Source organism: Cheilinus undulatus, linkage group 23, assembly GCF_018320785.1.
Source record: "Cheilinus undulatus linkage group 23, ASM1832078v1, whole genome shotgun sequence".
Classification (NCBI taxonomy): Eukaryota; Metazoa; Chordata; class Actinopteri; order Labriformes; family Labridae; genus Cheilinus; species Cheilinus undulatus.
This window is the reverse complement of record NC_054887.1, coordinates 33,342,717-33,362,631: the sequence shown is the minus strand read 5'-3', so window position 1 is coordinate 33,362,631 and position 19,915 is coordinate 33,342,717. Positions and strand designations below refer to the sequence as shown.

Here is a 19,915-nt window from a genome sequence, read left to right as displayed (position 1 = left end):
GCTTTAGAATAGCTGAAATTAGCCTAAAAATAGCTGAAAATAGTATGAAAATGGCTGATCATAGCCTAAAAGAAGCTGAAAATGGCATTCATTTGCTAAAAAAGGATAAAAATAGCTCAAAGTAGCTTAAAAAAGCTAAAAAATAGCCTTTAAATAGCTGAAAGTAGCCTAAGAAATAGCTGAAAATAGCTTTAGAATAGCTGAAAGTAGCCTAAAATAGCTGAAAATAGCATGAAAATATCCTTAAAGTAGCTGAAAATGGCATTCAATTGCTGAAAAGCATAGAAATAGCTTCTAAAAAGCATGGAAATCGCTGATTTTGGCCAAAAAGTAGCTGAAAACTGCATTCAATAGCAAAAAAAAAGGATTTAAAAAAAATAGCTCAAAGTAGCCTGATAAAGTAAAAAAAAATAGCCTTAAAATAGCTGAAAGTAGCTTAAGAATAGCTGAAAGTAGTCTTAAAATAGCTGAAAACAGCCTAAAAATAGTTGAAAATAGCTAAAGAATAGCTGAAAGTAGCCTTAAAATAGCTAAAAATAGCTGAAATTAGCCGAAAGTAGCTGACAATGATATTCAATGGCTGAAAAAGCATAGAAATAGCTTAAAAAAGCACGGAAACAGCTGATTTTGGCCTAAGTAGCTGAAAATTACATTCAATGGCTGAAAAAGCATAGAAATAGCTGAAAATAGTATGAAAATAGCTATATTTAAAAAATTATAAAAGTGTGAAATGATAAATGTCATAGCAGTCGAATGATGAATAAACAGATTTTTTTTAAGTTTAAACGGTGTCGATATGACAAAGTATGAAGGAGGAGATAGCTGTGCGGAAGAAGAATAAACAAAATGGCCGATGCGAATATGAATAGTGTGGATGCTCAGCATCTTCACTAATGATGCAACATGCATTCAGTAGTTCCAGTGTCAGAGTCAGTGATGGAGCTCACAGGCTGTTTTTCAGCAGATTCAGTAACGTCCATGAGGGGCCAAACTAGCACAGGGCTGTGCGTCTCTGTGTGACTGTGTCATTATTCCATTTTCTCAAAAGGATTTAAAATAAATTTTTAACCCCTTCTTAAACGTATTCATGATGATCTAGAAAGGTGGGCACCTCTTCCACTTTCAATACTTGGAAGGGTCACACTGGTCAAGATGAATATTTTGCCCAGGTTACTGTACCGATTTCAAATGATCCCAATACTCTTAACTAATAGTACTATCAAAACAATAAACAGCTGGCTCAGGAATTTTATTTGGAGTCGCAAAAAACCACGACTGAAATTGCTAAAACTGCAATTACCAGCGGACCAGGGAGGTTTGGCAGTCTCTAATATCAGATTGTATCAACCTCCTTCTCAATTTCGATATTTGGTTGACTGGATATGACATGATCCAGATTCTGTCTGGCTAGATATTGAATCTTTCAATTTGGGCAAACCACTAACACTGACTAGTCTTCCATTTATCTGGGATCGGGAAGCATTGAAGATTACAGATGATAACATCATTGTTAGATGCACACTTAAGATTTGGGATCTGATTAGGAAATGGGAGAAAAGAACAGACTTCATATCAGGAATCACTCCAATACAAAAAAATACAGACTTTCCTCCGAGCATGGGGGATGTTGGGTTTTCTCTGTGGGAAGATGCAGGTATTAAAGTTTTGAAAGATTTATATGAAGGAGATAAAATGATGTCATTTGATCAAGACAAAAATATAAACTACCTCAAACACATTTTTTTAGATTTCTGCAAGTAAGAAGCTTTATACACAACCAAACTAAATACAACTTTAGCTTAGAAATGTCACCAATTGAAGAATTACTCTCAACAATACGTAGCAAAAGGCTCATAATAGGATAATGCTACAAGGCCCTCTACAGATCCAGTAAAGTAAATGAAGCCACCTTGCAAGTGTGGGCCCAAGATCTTGGGGTTGATATCGATGAGACTACAGGGATAGGTATATGGGAACATGCCAATAAAATATCTGTGTTTAACAGAGCAAAAGAATTACAATTTAGGCTGCTACATCGTCTTAAGATTTCTTCACAACTTAGACATAGGGTGGACCCTGGAAAGTCTGCTTTATGTATCAAATGTAGACAGGAGGTTGGCAGTTTTATACATACAATATGGTCATGTGTGCATATTAAGGATTTTTGGGTGAGAATAATCACAAAGCTGAATCTGGTATTCGGTAAGAATTTAAAGGTGGATCCAGTATGCTTTCTGTTAGGAATGCCTCATTCTCAAATTAATGATGCCCACAATCAAAAACTGCTTAGAGTGTTAACCTATGCTGCACGTAAAAGTGTATTATTGAAATGGATTTCACATAAACCACCAACTGTTTCTGACTGGCACAAGGTCATATTCGATTTGCTACCTATGGAATATTTGACATATTGGTCCAGAGGGACAATAGGACAATTCTATCATATATGGACTCCATTCCTTGATTATGTAGGCCCGAGAATGTGCACTGTATTCTGGAGGGCTCTTCCCAAACCAAGAAAAGATGGCTAGTGGACAAGGGGGAGGCTCTGTTGTCTGTATGACTTCATTCACTGTATGTTTATGTGTTATAACAATGTTTCAACAATTTGATATCCTACTTTGCAATGCAGGACTTTGCTGTGCTCTGTGTATTAGTTGGAAATTGTGCTTGTTTAGTTTTGGAGGGGATAGGGTGTTAATGTAAAATGTGCGCACTGTTTGATTAAGATGTGGTGCTTAATTGTCTGTCTTAAAATGTCTGTCATCCTTTTAAAAATTCAGTCAAAGGCTGAGAATTTCACGATCTCTGCTACCAAAGAAAAGCTGCAGTCTGGTGTTTTTCTGACTTCTCTCAGATCATGAGTTTGCTCTGAGTTTACGTCTGGCCATCATGATTTCAGATGTTTTAAAATAACCATTAACAGTCATCTGTTTCTTTGTTTTTTTCCACCCAGGCATGATGGAGCAGAGGTGGGCGTGGTTGTTTGCCCTGGTCACCCTGGTAACCGTCTACTTCAGCCCCTCCCACAGTCAAAACGCCTTCAGAGAAAAAAACAACAACAAGGAGTTCTCCACAGCGACCCTCATCAACAACGTGGTGGTCGATCCACGTACGGGCCGGCTGTACCTGGGCGCCGTCAACACCCTCTACCAGCTGAACGCCGACCTGCAGAAGGAGTTCCAAACGGAGACAGGCCCCAAACGGGACAACCGGCTGTGCACGCCGCCGGTCACCGATGCCTGCGAGGAGGCCGTGGAGACGGACAACCACAACAAGCTGTTGCTGGTCCACAGTGCGAGGGACCGCCTGGTGGTGTGCGGCAGCGTCTTCCGAGGACTCTGCTCGCTGAGGAACCTGAGCAACGTGGACCACCTGGTCTACTTCAGCGACACCAAAGGGGAGAAGACATACGTGGCGAGCGCCGAGGAGAGCGTGTCTGTGGTGGGAGTGATGTCATACTTCACCAAGGACAGAGACAACTTCACCGTGTTCCTGGTGAGACGCTTCTTAACACTATTTTCATGGAGGAGTGAAACGAATGCTGGTCTCCAGATGAGACTGGGCGCCATATGGGAACTAAGAACTCATGTCAGTTATCTAGAGATGTTTGTTTTTTTATTTCTTTTCTATTTTCTTTTTACAGCTCATAACTTTGAATTTCTATCTCATAGTTTTACCTTTTAGATTCATAATTTTAATTTAAATTCTATTTAGACCGTTTAAAGTCATGATTTTGACTTTTATCTCATGTTTGACCTTTTCCAACTCCTAACTTTGACTTTTATCTAATCTTTTTTACCTTAAAAACTCATGATTTTTAATTTTATTTCATATTTTGACTGTTAAAAATCATGGTTTTTAACCCTTGTGCCCTCCTCAAATTTACTACCCTCTTTACACCTTCGAGGCAAAAATGTACACGTACAGAAAAATTGCCCTTAAATCAGCAAACGTCAAAAAAAAAAATTCTACTTTTTTTTTCATGAATCTCTTTAACAACTTCAGACCTGCTCAAATCTAAAAAACATTGAATAATTTTCACGATCTCAACCCTTTAAATGCCAGTTTGATTATGTGAAATATTCTATTTTTTACTAAAAAAACAGAAAAAAATGAATTATTTTTCGTATAATAAGTAGTAGAAAGAAGGAGGTTTGGTGCTGATGAGAGTCTTGGATGGGTCAGAAGTTAGCAACAAAATAGATTATATTGCATTAGTATTTTTTTTGTAGCTTTAAAATTAGGACACCCTCTGGACACTGGCGAATCTTCCTGTCTTCTAAAACCAGTTTTTCTCCATCTCAGGTTGGTAAAGGCTACGGCAGCCACGACAGCACCAAGCTCATCTCCACCCGCATCCTCGAGGACTACGGAGACTGGGTGGTTTTCGACAGCATCATCGAGGCCTCGGCGGTCCAGGCCAACCCCTTCGTCCTGCGCTACCTCCACGACTTCCGCTTCGCCTTCAAAGATGGCGGCTTCGTTTACTTCCTGTTCTCGCGGACCCTGGGGGTTCAGGACACCAAGAACTTCACGTTCATCTCCAGGATGTGCGAGGACGACCAGGGTTACTTCTCGTACACAGAGCTGCAGCTCAACTGCAGCACTGACAACAAGTACAACAAGGTTCAGGTGAGGTTTTCATGGCAGCAGATCAGGAGTTTGGCCTTCTCTGGAACTTTCTGAGAGTTTCTTACCTCAGAAAAACTGGATTTTAATGCTTGTGAACCTGTGATAGCTTCAAATTTGGGGGTCTCCACTTTCGTCATATCTATTTGGCATCGGATATGCACAGATTTGAAAATGTCCTGAATTCTCTTCTTCACCCCTCAGGCTGCCTATGTAGCAGCTCCAGGGAAGTTTTTGGCTGAGAGTATGACCAGATCAAACCAGTACGGACCAGTGTCAGCCTCCGACAAGGTCCTGTTTGTGACCTTCACTTCTGATGAAGACCCGACCACTTCAGCCATGTGTGGGTGTCTTTTTGTAGGAAAACATTCTGAAAATGTAGAATATTTCTGTTTAAAGGTCTGCCATAGGACTCTGATGGTTGGTCTTGTTCATAAAAGGGTAAAGAGTGTTCCAGGATCCAGTTTCAGGTGTTTTCCCTCTTGTTTGCAGGTATGTACCCTCTCCGCTCCATTAACCAGAGGCTGGTGAAGATAATCGAAGCGTGCTACAGCGACGACGGCATCATCGAACAGAAGTCCGCTGTCTACTTGCCGTACTCGTCCAAGTCTGAGGACCTGTGCAACAGCAACAGTCAGGTGAGGGATCGGCCCGTGTTTGTCAGAGATAAAGAGAAAGAGCGAGGCGAGTATTTACAACCAATCGATCAGTTTTCATCAATATAAATGTTCTAATCTGCTCCATCAGAAGGACATGGCTGTCCGATACATGTGTGGAGCAGAGTTCCTGCCCTCCCCGCTCGCCAGCAAAGCCGACTTCGCCCTCCAAGCTGGGAAGCCATTGATCTGGGCGGGTCACATGACGGCCGTGGCTGTTGCTGTGGAGATGGGGCACGCCGTGGCGTTCCTGGGCACTGCGACCGGAGAGGTAAGAGAGAACAGTCTGGACCCAAATACTAAGCTTTCTTTTTCACATAGGGCCAGGTAGGTCTGGATGGATTTGTTCTCTGAATGAATGAAATCATCATTTTAAAAATGACTTTTGTATTTAATCTGGTCATCTTTGTCTATTATTAGTCTGGGGTGCTGTTGGCCTAGTGGTTTAAGGCACTCCATATGTATGTGGTCGGCCAGGGTTCAAATCCTACATGTCTCTATCAAGCTCCTTCATCCCTGTTTCTGATTCTGTCCACTGTCCTCCTCAAACAAAAAAGGCAGAAAAAGCCAGAAAATAAATTTTGCTTCTGTTTCCCTAATGCCTGCACATAAATTTGTCCCCTGATAAACCCAGAGAATGGCCCCTGATAAACCCAGAGAATGGACCCTGATAAACCCAGAGAATGGACCCTGATAAACCCAGAGAATGGACCCTGATAAACCCAGAGAATGGACCCTGATAAACCAGAGAATGGACCCTGATAAACCCAGAGAATGGACCCTGATAAACCCAGAGAATGGACCCTGATAAACCCAGAGAATGGACCCTGATAAACCCAGAGAATGGGCCCTGATAAACCCAGAGAATGGCCCCTGATAAACCCAGAGAATGGCCCCTGATAAACCCAGAATAACTTTTATGGGCAATCAAGTGTGTTAAACTAAATGATCCGTCATCTGAGAGTTTGGCCCTGGAGGGGTTAAACGTGGAGATACGTGTTTGCCCAGTAAGGGTTAAGCAGGGGATCTGTTTTTTTATGACATATTTTAAAATCTTTGTTCTTTATCACTTTTTTAAAAATGATTTTTGTTACTTGAAACTAATTTTCACCCTTTTTTCTCATTTTTGCCGATTTTATGCCAAATTTCCACCACTCTAAATGCAATTTTTTCCATTTTTGAGTGCATTTTACATTTTTTAATTCCATTTTTGACTGTTTCTTCCCCTTTCTGTTTCAAGACTAGAAGAAAGGTACATTTACCATGTTCTACAGTATAAGTGAATAAAAATCTCTTTTCTGCTCTGATAGGAGTGGATGTTGTTCAGGTAGAAGGAAGGAGGCCCTGCTTGGTGTTTTGATGCTTTCCTAAATGTGACCTTGTGCTATGAACACACTTCCTGTTGTATCACATCTTAAAATCATAATTTTCACTGCCTTTTATCCCGGCTGTCTCTGTAGTGTGGAGCTGGAGCACAGATGGGGAGAATCTATCAAATATCGTTTTAAGATGATAAATAGTGAATGAGCTCGTCTCCTAGGAAAGAAATGAACAAAGAGTGTGTTTTATATATTGACTTCTGTCTCCTCTGCTCTGATGTCTCATTGTGAACAGAGAAAAGCGTTTTTAGTCTGCAGCAGGAATCTGAAGGTGTTCTAAAGTGTTTCTGGTGTTTCCTCAGGTCCTGAAGGTTCATCTGTTGGCTAATCCGGAGGTTTACGGTCGAGCCACGAGCGAAGTCACCGGAGACAAGGTCAACAAGAACCTGCTGTTCGATTCTAGCAGTGAACACCTGTACATCACCACGGAGAAGAAGGTCAGACTTACTCACACCTGGACGTATTGATTCTTCTGTTTTTACTCCATCCATTTCCCTCCATCCATCTGACGCCTCGCTGTCACCTCTTAAGTAACGCCGCTCTCCTCACCGTTTCATCCGCCAGGTCACCAGTCTTTCATTTATTCTGCGTGTCGTATTTGATCATTTATTCATTCATTCATCTAACACCAATACATCCGTCTACATTAAGCGCACAGAAGTCAGCCATTGATTTATTCTCTCGTTCTCTCTCCTTTGTCCTTTCATCTCTCCGCCGCCATCGCTCTCTGGAGAGAAATGGATGTTATTGATTTAGAAATGAATTAATTAGAAAGCACTTCAAGAGGGGCGATCTGCTTTGATCAAGTCAAGTGACGACACTCCAGCTCGTTTCCAGCTGCTCATTTAAATCCATTAGATCGGCCTCTTCCTCGTCTCAGAGATGAAGGATTCTGGGTGGAAGATGTTCTTGTTGAGTTATCAGAGAGCTTTACTGCTCAAGAACCAGGAGAGGAACATCACACGTACAGTCAGGCTGGAGGTAGAGATGCTTTATGTGTGACAGATGCAACAGCTGCTTTACACTGCAGAGGGCGTGTTACTGGAGGACACCTGTAGAGGGCGCACTAGAGCTCAGGCCTGATGTGTGGGCATGAAACTACAAACATGGAGACACCTGAAGAAGTTCCCATGATTTAAATACATACTACGAACAACAGTCATCAGTAATAACAGCAGGTCGGCTCAGACCACTGAAGACTGATGAAGTAAATGAACCGTCTGCTCAGTCTGCACCGTCTGCTCAGTCTGCACCCTGTTTCTCCAACATTTTTTTACTTTCACAAAAAATTTTATGTCCATTTGTACATTTTTAAGCATATTACAACATTTTACATGTCCACTTTTGCTGCTTGTTACCCCTTTTCACTTCTTCTTCTGCCTGTTTCTGTCACTTTCAAACAATTTTTGCCACCTTTGGCCTATTTTTTTCACAGTTTTAACTACATTTAACTATTTTTTGCCCACGTTTGCCACTCTAAATTCATTCTTGCCACTTGGAACGGCTTTTCACTACTTTTTATGCCTGTTTTTCCATTTCAAATCTATTTTTTGCCTGTTAACCCATTTTGGAAACTTTTTAATCCTATTTGACCACATTTTCTGCCTGTTTTTGACACTTTGAGTCCACTTTCTACGCTCAAATACCTTTTCACCACTGTTTCTTCATACTTATGCCACTTCTAACGCCTTTTCACCCCTTTTTTAACCCTTTTTTTGCCAATAATTAGCGTATAACACTATTTACATGCACAATTTTGCCACAGGTTACCTCTTCTTCCTGTTTTGCAACTTTAAGACAATTTGTGCCAGTTTTGCCCTTATTTTTTGCCTCTTTTAGAACATTTTTGCACTCTTAACCCCATTAAATCACTTTCTCATTCACATTTTTTCCAATTTTAACTACATTTCACGTTTTTGCCACTTATAGCTGCTTTACACCATTTTCTGCCATTTTTTTTTCACTTTAAAACCACTTTTTACCACTCTTCATCTATTTCTTGCCTCTGTTAACCCATTTTTTTCCCCTTCCAATCCAGTTTCAACATATTTTTCTGCCATTTTTTTGCCACTTTGAAACCATTTTCAACACTTAATCCTCCAGTTTTCCACTTATGGACAGTTTTTTTTTGCCACTAGCCACCTATTGTTACCTCTGTTAAACCATTTTTGCGAGTTCTGACCCCTTTTCACCCTGTTTTCATGCCTATTTCTGCTGAAATATTACCATGAAATACTGTCATTAGAGCTTATCTTTGGAGCGAAAAACAGACTATGGTTGTGTATATAATAGCAGCAGTTTTGCAGTGGTTTGCATTGTTCTGCACACACTAAAATAAGTAAAGACCAAAGTTTAAGCAATACCCCAGCTGTGCAAGGTCAGTTCTCCATCAGTGTGTGGTTGTTTGACTTACGTCTTGTAGAGCTGTGTATCATGTCCTTGCTGCTGCCTTGGTGGTTCATTGACCCTTTAAACACAAAATCATGGAATAAATGTTGGTATTCGAAGCCCTGGGCACATGCAAAAGCACTAAACTGTCCGTGCACAAAGATTCCATGTCTGCTTCTAGACTGGAGCTTCTCTGTCCCAGGTATTTTGACTTGCATTTTGTCACTTGTCCCTTATATGCATTAATGTGGAGTTATTCTGTCATGTTGTTCCCAAACGTTCCACCGTTGCTGCTGTGTTGATTCTCTCTCTTACAGTCATGCTCTCACTGCGTAGGACTCCACATTAATGTTTGAGGACATGCGCAGACCCTGAGGACCCGTGGCAGCCATCATACGTACCCGTTTGCGTTGTTAAAATCCGGTCTACCTTCATCTGTATTCTCGTGTCCTTACTCTCAGATCTTGTGAAAACTAATGCTGCCAAAAAACTCCAAGAAACAACCCGAGTTTAAGCCTTGAATGTCTCACATATCTTTGGGTGTAACTTTCAACACATGACTCATAATCCAGGCAGCTCATCAAAACTGGCAGCTGTGAAAGTGACACCATAAAAAGACAAAAAACCGGAGCATGTGTCCCAAATGGATCCCAGACTCATCAGCTTTTCTTTCTGCAGACAAACACGGGAATGATCAGACGGAGCTCGTCAGCCTCTGATCCGCGCTGTCAGACCTGGGCCTACTTTTGTCAGACTGAAGCCCCGTTTGGACCGGATTATCATTACAGGAGGGGTTTTCAGGAATGAAATATTCAGTCTGCCCCTTTCTTATTTGTCTCTTCGGTAATTTAACTCTGCAGGCAGACAAAGCCTCTCAAGGAGTGTGCAGGAAAGTTGAAGAGGAGGCGACGATGCAGCGTGAGGGGAATTTAAGTCAAAATGTGTTCTCCTTCTCGGGGTCATAACTCCATCAGAAGTTAACACAGACATGAGACACATACTGATATCATTCAGCGTGACTTTCACTTCCAGGAGATTCCCGGTTTATGGTGTCAGTTCAAAGAATTGTGAAGAGGAGATGCTTTGAAGCTTGGCTCTGAAACATCACATTTTATCTCCACCTCTGGATCGCTGTAATTCACTGGTTGGCATGAATACGGGTGTGCTGTAAATAGAAACTGCTGGGCTCATTTTGCAGGGCCCATAAACCCCAGTCAGCTATACCTGAGTCCGTGCACGCTCTTCAAGCAAGTGCAAATTTTGTTCATGGCTAATTTTAAAGGATTTAACTTGTACTAATCCAGTGCCTTCATTCAGCTCCTTCTTTTTACAGTTGCAGCCCCTTTCTAATCAAATTCTATCTTGTGTTTGCAGATCACCAAAGTCCCCGTCCAGACCTGCGACGACCAGAAAAACTGTCAGTCCTGCATCGCAATAAAGGACCCGTACTGCGGCTGGTGTGTCCTGGAGGGAAAGTGAGTCTGTCGGTGTTTGTAACTTGTAAATTTTTGATTCTACCTTTAAAAAATACTTTCTCAGCTCTTCTACCAGCTCAGAATTTCATTAGAATCACTGATTTTTCATTGAAATGCCACCTTAGGTCGATAGGTAGATAGTACAGGTGCATTTAAAAACCATTAGGAGATGATTTTCCCATAATTTTCCCCAAAAAGTGAAACTGTTTGCTACATGTATCACAATGCTGATTTGACAATTCCCTGAAGGCTGAGCACGTGTTGGTTGTTCTCCTTCTCTTACCACACTTTACCCTGCAGTCAACATTCATGAATCTGCCCTGATCCAGCCTCTGAGAACAGCCTGTCCTTTTAACACTGACCTTCTGTGGCTTACCCTCCTCCTTCAATACGCTTTGATACAGCACTCAGATCACAGCCTGCCCTGTAGCTGGTTAGAGCACTGGTCCTCAACCTTTTCAGCCCGCGACCCCCAGAATAAAGGTGCCAGAGACCGGGGACCCCCACTGTACCTGAAGGTGGTTGAACAGCCATGAACATTCAAGAATAGTCATGCGCAGACAAGGCCGTACATTAGGGGGGGAAATGGGGGAGCTTTCTGGGGCCCAGCCAAACTGGGGGCCAGCAAAATCATGGTCCATTGTAAAGTTAAACTGTGGTATTTTATATTTAACCTGAATAATAACCATTCATATCAAAGAACTCATTTTAATTCATTTGTGTAGGAAGTAGCCCTCTTAAAAATGTAAATCTTTTTGTTAAAAACAGAATTAAGATATGTTAAAAATAGCCAAAAGGTGTTAATAATGGCAAAAAAAATGGTAGGAAAGGTGGTAAAGTTAGATTTTAAAAGTAGCAGAAATGGGTTAGAAATGCCAAAAATTAGCTAAAAGTGGCAAGAAATGACCAAAATATGACAAAAATGGGCATATAAAGTGGTAAAAGGGGATTCAAAAGTGGCTGAAATGGTGTTAAAGTGGCAAATATAGTTGGAAATTTGGTGAAATTGGATGAAAATTGATATAAACTGGCAAAAAGGGTTAGAAAAAGTCAGAAACTGCCAGAAATGGGCGTATCAAATTGTAAAATGTGGCTTAAAAAATGGTGAAGGGGTTAACAGTGGCAAATAATGTGTCAGCAGAGGCAACAATAGGCAGAGAGTGGCAAGATTTGGTTTAGACGTGGCAAAAAACAGGCAGAAAAAAGGGGTGGAAAGAGTTTAAAATGGACAAAAAAAGGGGGTTTTAAGTTACTAAATGTGTTAAAATGGGCAAAACTGGGGGGAAAAATTGATGAAAACAGGATAATAATTGGCAAAATTGGTAAAAAATGGCAATAATGTCATTGAAAAATGTTCTTAGTTTTATTTAAGGCATCTAGAGACCCCCTCTCAGTGTCTCGCGACCCCCTGTGGGGTCCCCACCCCAACGATGAGAACCCCTGGATTAGAGGACTGAAATAACTGACTACAAATTGGATTTTTCCACAATTTTCTAATATTTTAAGACTGGATTTTTTTTAAATCTCTAAATTTTAATTATGTAGATTAAGATAAAATCCATCCTGACATATTTAACGTTGTATTTAATGAATCTAGAATATGTCTTAGTTTAACTTTTTGGATCAAATTATGGGGAAAAAATGAACCTTTACATGATATTCTAATTTATGCACATGTATATGGGTTTGCATCTAAAAAAGTGTTGTGGAATTGTTCTAATTTCCATGATGACCCTCTGACTTGCAGGTGCACCAGGAAGCAGGACTGCAGTCGGTCCGATGAGGAGAACACCTGGCTGTGGTCGCCCAATCAGCAGTGTGTGCAGATAGAGGCCTTCAACCCTCCGAACCTGAGCTGTAAGAAGACACAGATGGTAAGAAGCAGCCGGGGTGATGCTGAGGTTTGAAATCGACATGCATATTTCTGCAAGTCTTCCCTTGGATTCCCCCCGAGCTAAATACAGTTCATGCTGAGCTCGGCTTAATTTAAACCAGTCAAACCTCCTGAAACTCTCTCCGAGTCGGAGGGCTGAGTGCCTGTTTGTGTCAGCAGCATTTCAAAAAGGTTCTTAACCTCTGGTATGTGGCCCTCGGGGGGCTCCGTGGGGAGTTACAAGGAAATGAAGACATTTATACCGCGCTGTGACGTTGTAGTTTACAGTTTCTGGGTGTGATCCAGATCTATACGCTGCACAGAATCTGTATTGTTTGTGCTGACGGGCGCCGTGATAAACGGCTCTATAGCCTGTTTGCTGATTCAGCTCATAAAGTGAAATAATGCCTCCTTGGAACACCCAGAAACTGCTGATGACACCTTGTTTTGGTGAGTCACACATGAGGCGAAGCACCAGCAGCGCTGATTTCAATTAGCTTCACAACAGCACTGTTTGTGGTGACTGACCTTGCTGCTATTGTTTCAGTAGAATGTGTGAGGACTGTGATTTCCTCCACAATGACTCCTAAATAATAATGAGTCATATGACACTGTCTCTGGTAATGCTTACATTCAGTTTACACTGGTAATTATGGCATTTTATCACCAAATAAATGTTTGTTTTTTTCATATATTTTCATCCATGTTAACAGAGCTCTTCTATAGCTGGGCAATATAAACTCAACACCTCTGTACGTTCTCTCTCTTTGCGGTGACAGTATTATGTTGTGGTATTATAGCATTTCCTGATGTGGACCTTCACAATAAAAGCATTCAAACAAATTTTAACTACAGACTTTAATTAGAAACAACTAGACAGAAATAAGGACTTGTTTATCACTGATTTACTTACCTTTAGCAGAGAAACTGGAGGGTATACGGAGCTATGATGTTTATAGCTGCTTCTCTTGTGGCAAAGGTGGCCTCCTAGACTTATGGTTGTTAAAGTTTCAGGTTGATCTAAGGTCATTGCTCTATGTTTGTGTTGGTGACTTTAGCATCATAGCTTTCAGGGTCGTTCTCATCAGACATGACAAGGTAACAAACAACATTATGGATATGTGATAACTCTAATCAGGTCAGCCTTTAATAGGCAAACAAAATGCTAATGGAAGGATGTTGTATCTTTTGTCATGGCACTGTTATGATGAATAAATGCCTGCGTGAAGTTGCTTCTAAATATTTTTGTTTGTCTTTGGAGCAAAGTTTGAGCCAAGTCTGAAGTCTTCTTCAAACAAATATAAAGTCCAGAGACACAACTGGTGGGTCGTGACCTAGAAGTGGATTTCTGAGTTGTTTTCCCGAAGGTTTGCCTGGAAGAACAAACAAATGGTGGCAAAAGTAACTGAATGATAAGATCCTCTGCCTGCAGCATGGAAATTTGACCTTTGTAACATTGAAAAATAAGCCTGAAATCAAATCAGAGCTTTCTTTGTCTTCTTTTAAGAAGTAGAAAACCACAAAATCATCTGCCATGATTTATGCTTGAAAAATAAACCCATTGGACTTCAAAGTAAGATTTCTGCACATTTTTTCATATTACTGCTCCAACACATGCATCAGTAAATCAGACTCGGTGTGCAAAATACCTTTAAACATATATATAGTCTCCAAGGCATCTAGTCCAGTTATTATTAAAGTCTATGAGGATGCTGTTTTGCTTATTTCTGATTTAAACTGTACATTAATTCATGATGCATCTTTCACTGCAGTAGTCTTATGAAGTCAAAAATGCATCGTAAATTCTGGCTTGTAAATGCAGGAATTGTACATCTTTGCACACTGGCAGTGCTGGGTCTTTTCATTTGGACTTCATTACGCGTAAATCCTCTGAGATTTCGGTGGGCAGGAGTTGAGTGCAGCTTTCTCCGAGCAGTCGACTCTTTTACTTTGACCTCAGCAAACACAGGAATTACTTTGGACCCAGATAAATGAATCTGCTGCATCTTAATTAGGGAGTTTGGGACTACAATCTCTGTTGCAGACCCAAGTTTGTGATTTTAATATGATAAGTCAGTTAGATTTGGCTTTGGCTCCTGCAGATTTGCATTCTTAAAAAGAGGAAGACGTCTCCGGTGAATTCATTCAGGGGCTTCTCCATTACCCGAGATCAAAAAGTTTGAAATTAAAACTTTAGTGCTGAAATTAAAATGGTTGAGGTCAGCGGAGAGTAATGAGGAGCTGATATTTGAAAGGAAAAGTTGGATAGATATGCTCCACACATACACCCACTTCAGGATTTATCTCACTTTAAGGAGATATTGCTTTGACTTGGACCACTTTTTAGAGACTTTAGTCTCATTTATGCTCCTTTGCATACCAAAATAGATCAGTTTGAGACGACTGTCGCAGTGTTCCCTGCCCACACACTCATGTGCATCCTTTACATTGCACTGGATGTTAAGAATTTCATCCCTTCATCCCCAGAGGGTTGATCTTAAATAAACCCCCTTTCCTCCTTCACAGCCGTCCAGCAGAAATTCAGCTCCAAACTCAGCCCCACCCAGCGTGTCTGTTGTACTTTTTTGTCCCTTTTCCTGTGCAAGATAGCGTCCTATACCTGTACATCAGACACCTGTAAATGCATGCAGAGCTGACATATCTGTAAGTCCACCATCCACTACTTTCAGCTATAGCTTTTGGAAGAGAAAAGCGTTTATTACTGAGGTGAACCAGGAAGTCTGCACATTTAAAAAGAGCCACAATTCCCTTTACTTTGACTGATGGATGTAAATAAAGCCATGCTTTTTGCTTACCAGCAGAATGAGGAGATCACTCCTGTCAGTGGGGCAGCCTTCAGTGTGTCGTAGTATCTGCATTCACAAAGTGGATATAATTCCACTTTAATTCCTGTCCTTATGTCTGTGATCTCCAATGTTTTTAAAAATCTGTGAAACTTTCATTTATTAAAAGGAATCCATCCAAACATGCATGACCCTATGTGGAAAGAGTCATTGGCATCTATCAATCTAGAACCGGGAAAACATGGTGAGAGCCATTATCCACAAATGGAGAAAACTGTGATCAGGAGTGGCCAGCCTACCAAAATGATTCCAAGAGCGCATGGACAACTCATCCAGGAGGACCCACAAGAACCCTTGAACAACATCTAAAGACCTCCAGGCCTCACTGATTCAGTTAAGGTCAGAGTTCATGATTCAACAGTCACAAAGTGACTGGGCAACAATGGCATCATGGGAGAGTTCCAAGGACAGAACCACTGCTGAGCAAAAAGAACACAAAGGCTCGTCTCACATTTGACTAAAAATATCATAATGATCCCAGAGACTTCTGGGAAAATATTTTGTGGCCTGACCAGACTGAAGCTGAACTTTCTGGAGCCCTAACCCTTGCTTCTCAACAGTTTCACTCACTTTTCCAGAATTTACGAACTGTGGCTGACTATTTGGCAAAAATAGAGGAAAAAAAACGCCCTAAGTGAGGAACATTCCATCATCTACCTTTGATGATGTCATTCTTTGAAGCCATTTATGTTTTTAAAGGATGAAGTCATCTTCAAATGATGACATCATCTTCAAAGGAGGAAGTCATCTCCAAAGGATGACATCATCTTCAAAGTATGGCATCATCGTCTTCGAATTATGACAGCATCTTCAAAGGAATAAGTCATCTCCAAAGGATGGCATCATCTTCAAAGGATGACATCATCTTCAAAGGATGAAGTCATCTCCAAAGGATGGCATCATCTTCAAAGAATGACATCATCTTGAAAGGATGGCATCGTCCTCAAAGGATGAAGTCACCTTCAAAGGATGAATCCATCTTCAAAGGATGACATCATCTTCAAAGGTTGAATCCATCTTCAAAGGATTACATCATCCTCAAAGGTTGGCATCGTCTTCAAATGATGACATCATCTTCAAAGGATGGCATCATCTCGAAAGGATGACATCATCTTCAAAGTATGGCATCATCTTAAAAGGATGACATCATCTTCAAATGGTGACATCATCCTCAAAGGATGAAGTCATCTCCAAAGGATGGCATCATCTTCAAAGGATTACATCATCTTCAAAGGATGACATCATCTTCAAAGGTTGGCATCGTCTTCAAAGGATGACATCATCTTCAAAGGTTGGCATCGTCTTCAAATGATGACGTCATCTTCTAAGGATGGCATCATCTCGAAAGGATGACATCATCTTTAAATGATAACATGTCATCCTTGTCGTTAACCCAAAGGCCAGTCTAGGCCCCCAGTTGTCATTCCAGTCTAACCAGTACCCCAGAACATTAGATGAATAGTGTGTCAGTGTTCTTTAAAAGCCTGTTTGTAACAAAACAAGGGAGAAAAGCTGCTAAACTAAACAGCATTTCAATCAAAACGAACATCAGACCAACAGTCAGACATGGTGGAGGTAGTGTGATTGTCTGGACCAGGACCTGGATCACCTGCTGTGATTGATGGAATTATTAATCCTGAAGGAGAACGTCCGGCCATCAATTATTGACCTCAAGCTCAAGCACACTTGGGTTATGGAGCAGGACAATGATCCCAAACACACCAGCAAGTCCACTTCTGAATGGACTAAAACTAAGATTTTAGAGTGGTCTAGTCAAAGTCTAGACTTAAATCTGACTGGTATGCTGCAGCCTTACCTTAAACAGGCCGTTCATACTGGAAACCCCTCCAACGTGGCTGAATTAAAACAATTCTGCAGAGAAGAGTGGGACAACATTCCTCCACAGTGAGAAGAAAGACTCATAGACAGAGATCCAGTTATGAAGGATGGAACAACCAGTTAATAGGTTTAGGGGCAATGACTTTTTCATAGGGCCAGGTAGGTTTGGATGGATTTTTCTGTTAATAAATGAAATCATAATTTAAAACGGATGTTTATATTTACTCAGGTTATCTTTGTCTAGTATTAAAATCAGTTCAACACGTCATGTTTCAGGCTAAGTATAACCAAACGGTGACATTTAACTCTTCTTCTTCTTCCAGGTTGATATCAGCATACCCAGCCTCCCCAGAATCATAGACCCTGATGAGCTAAAGTGTAAATTTGGCCGTCACTCAAACAATGCAGTGATCGACATCCACAGCCAGGTACAGATCACCTGTTCACTGCCCCACCCCATGGATATCCCGCCCACTCTGGGTGACCAAGGTAGGTCGACACATGGATTTACATGCTGAAAATGTGATATATGAATATTTCTTAACATTTTGAACCAAACTAATTCAAGCCAATTTACATTAATTTAACTTTAAGTGTACAGTATGTATAATTCCACCACTCTCAACCAAAACAATAACACATTATCACGAAGTGATGTATGGAAGCCCTGAGAGGACATGCATGCATATGTTGAAGCTTAATGCTAGAAATGAGGAGGCTGGGGTGGAGGAGCTGAAGCTGTGCTAGCTACCTACACCTTTTCAAACACTGGTACTTTTGTGTTTTTATGTTGTTGTTTGGGGTTTGAAAGACCTTTTTTTATACATTTATTGACATAAAAGAACCAAAAAGCCCCTGTTATCATGGGAAACAGATACATATTAAATGTATTCCAGGGCTTCTGTTATGATGTTTTCCATTTATATGTTTATTCCATCAAAGGTCCAAACTGCAGCATTTAAATGACTGGTTGAATGTTTGCTCCACCTGTGTAGTCCACCATAAATCACCGATATAAACGCACATCTTCATTCTTTTGTAGACTTCGTGTCCGTCCCAGTTGAAGTTCTGGTGAAGGAGGACATCATTGTGGCGTCTGGAGAGTACCACTTCTACAACTGTGCTGCTACAGTCAGGAAGAACCAAAACACGCCGTAAGAAAGGAGATGTTTACTCTACTCACACATTAAAAACACCCTCTAATCCTACATGACCTCAGCATCTGGTGTTGTTTTCAGGTGTATCGCCTGTGTGACCAGTGAGTGGGGCTGTCAGTGGAACGCTCAGGATCACGTCTGCAGCGACAGCGACGACTCCGTTTATGGAAGTCACATAGTCAAACCACAGCAGGTACTGAAGGCTCCAAATGCATGTGTATTTTATGAAGATAAGCTGTTCTTTTCTCTATTTGCAGTGATATTATTATTGTCTGTGTTTTTAGTATACAGTGCTATGAAAAAAATTTCGTATGTTTTTGCATGTCTGTCACACTTAAATGTTTCTGATCATCCAAACCTACCTGACCCTGTGTGAAAAAGTCATCGCCACCAAACCTAATTACTGGTTGCTCCAGGAGGAATGTTGTCTCATCCTCCTTTGCAAAATTGTTTTAATTCATCCACACTGGAGGGTTTTGAAGCATGAACGGCCTGTTTAAGGTCATACTGCAGCATCTAAGTCAGACTTAAGTCCAGACTTTGACTAGACCACTCTGAAAGATCCATGTAGTTTTTTTAGTCCAGTCAGAGGTGGACTTGCTGATGTGTTTGGGATCATTGTCCTACTCCAAGGATAGCCCATGGTCTGTTAAGTCCATGGAATATTTTCCCAGAAGTCTCTGGGATCATCAGGATATTTTTAGTTAATTGTGAGACGAGCCTTTGTGTTCTTTTTGCTCAGCAGTGTTTTGGCCTTGAAACTCTCCCATGATGCCATTGTTGCCCAGTCTCTTTCTGATCGTGAGTCATGAACTCTGACCTTAACTGAGTCAGTGAGGCCTGCAGGTCTTTAGATGTTGTTCTGGGTTCTTGTGGGACCTCCTGGATGTGTTGTCTGTGCACTCTTGGAGTCATTTTGGTGGGCTGGCCACTCCTGCGAAGGTTCACCACAGTTCACAGTTTTCTCCATTTGTGGGTAATGGCTCTCCCCATGTTTTCCCGGTGTTTGGGACATCCATGCACTCCTAGATCATTTTGGTTGGCCGGCCACTCCTGGGAAGGTTCACCACTGATCACAGTTTTCCCCATTTGTGGATAATGGCCCTCACTGTAGTCCTAAAGCCTTAGAAGTGTCTTTGTAACACTTTCCAGACTCAAAGATGTTAATGACTTATTGAATTTTTAGATGGCACGTTGATATGTGTGAGATGACAGTTAATTGATCATTTAACGGGGGGGGGGGGGGGGGGATGGGGGCAGTTACTTTTTCCACATAGGACCAGGTAGGTTTGGATGCTTTTTTCCCTTAATAGATGAGATGTGATTTTGAACTGATAATTCTGTCTTTCATTGAAGCCGGACAGTTGTCCTCAATTCGAGTCTCCGGAGCCGTTGTTGATCCCCGTTGGCTACGAAATCCCGATCAGCTTTCAGGGGCGAAATCTGAACATCTATGAGGTGAGATCAGCTAATCCTGGTTAATAACACTCCTATTATCACCACAATTATTATTTATTTTATTTTGTCAATAATGTCCGTCGATGTCTCCAGGGTCAGAGATTCAGCATCGGGACGGAGCTGATGAAGTCCACGGAGAAGACTGTCTTACAGGAGCAGGGGTCAAAGTTCAAATTCACTGGATATGTGGTCAG

The 19,915-nt window shown here is 41.2% G+C and overlaps 1 protein-coding gene across 1 annotated transcript in view; it reads left to right on the top strand.

Moving 5' to 3' along the window:
* LOC121505213 (plexin-B2-like) overlaps nt 1–19,915 on the top strand; it is a 286,200-nt gene that overhangs the window by 215,769 nt on the left and 50,516 nt on the right. Inside the window, exons 5-17 of the mRNA XM_041780327.1 lie at nt 2,957–3,498; nt 4,309–4,635; nt 4,837–4,975; nt 5,125–5,270; nt 5,380–5,559; nt 6,970–7,104; nt 10,430–10,530; nt 12,278–12,404; nt 17,430–17,595; nt 18,149–18,260; nt 18,345–18,456; nt 19,620–19,721; nt 19,815–19,910. Of these exons, the coding sequence (XP_041636261.1) occupies nt 2,959–3,498; nt 4,309–4,635; nt 4,837–4,975; nt 5,125–5,270; nt 5,380–5,559; nt 6,970–7,104; nt 10,430–10,530; nt 12,278–12,404; nt 17,430–17,595; nt 18,149–18,260; nt 18,345–18,456; nt 19,620–19,721; nt 19,815–19,910 (2,283 nt within the window). The 5' untranslated portion in view covers nt 2,957–2,958. The remainder of the gene's footprint in view (nt 1–2,956; nt 3,499–4,308; nt 4,636–4,836; nt 4,976–5,124; nt 5,271–5,379; nt 5,560–6,969; nt 7,105–10,429; nt 10,531–12,277; nt 12,405–17,429; nt 17,596–18,148; nt 18,261–18,344; nt 18,457–19,619; nt 19,722–19,814; nt 19,911–19,915) is intronic.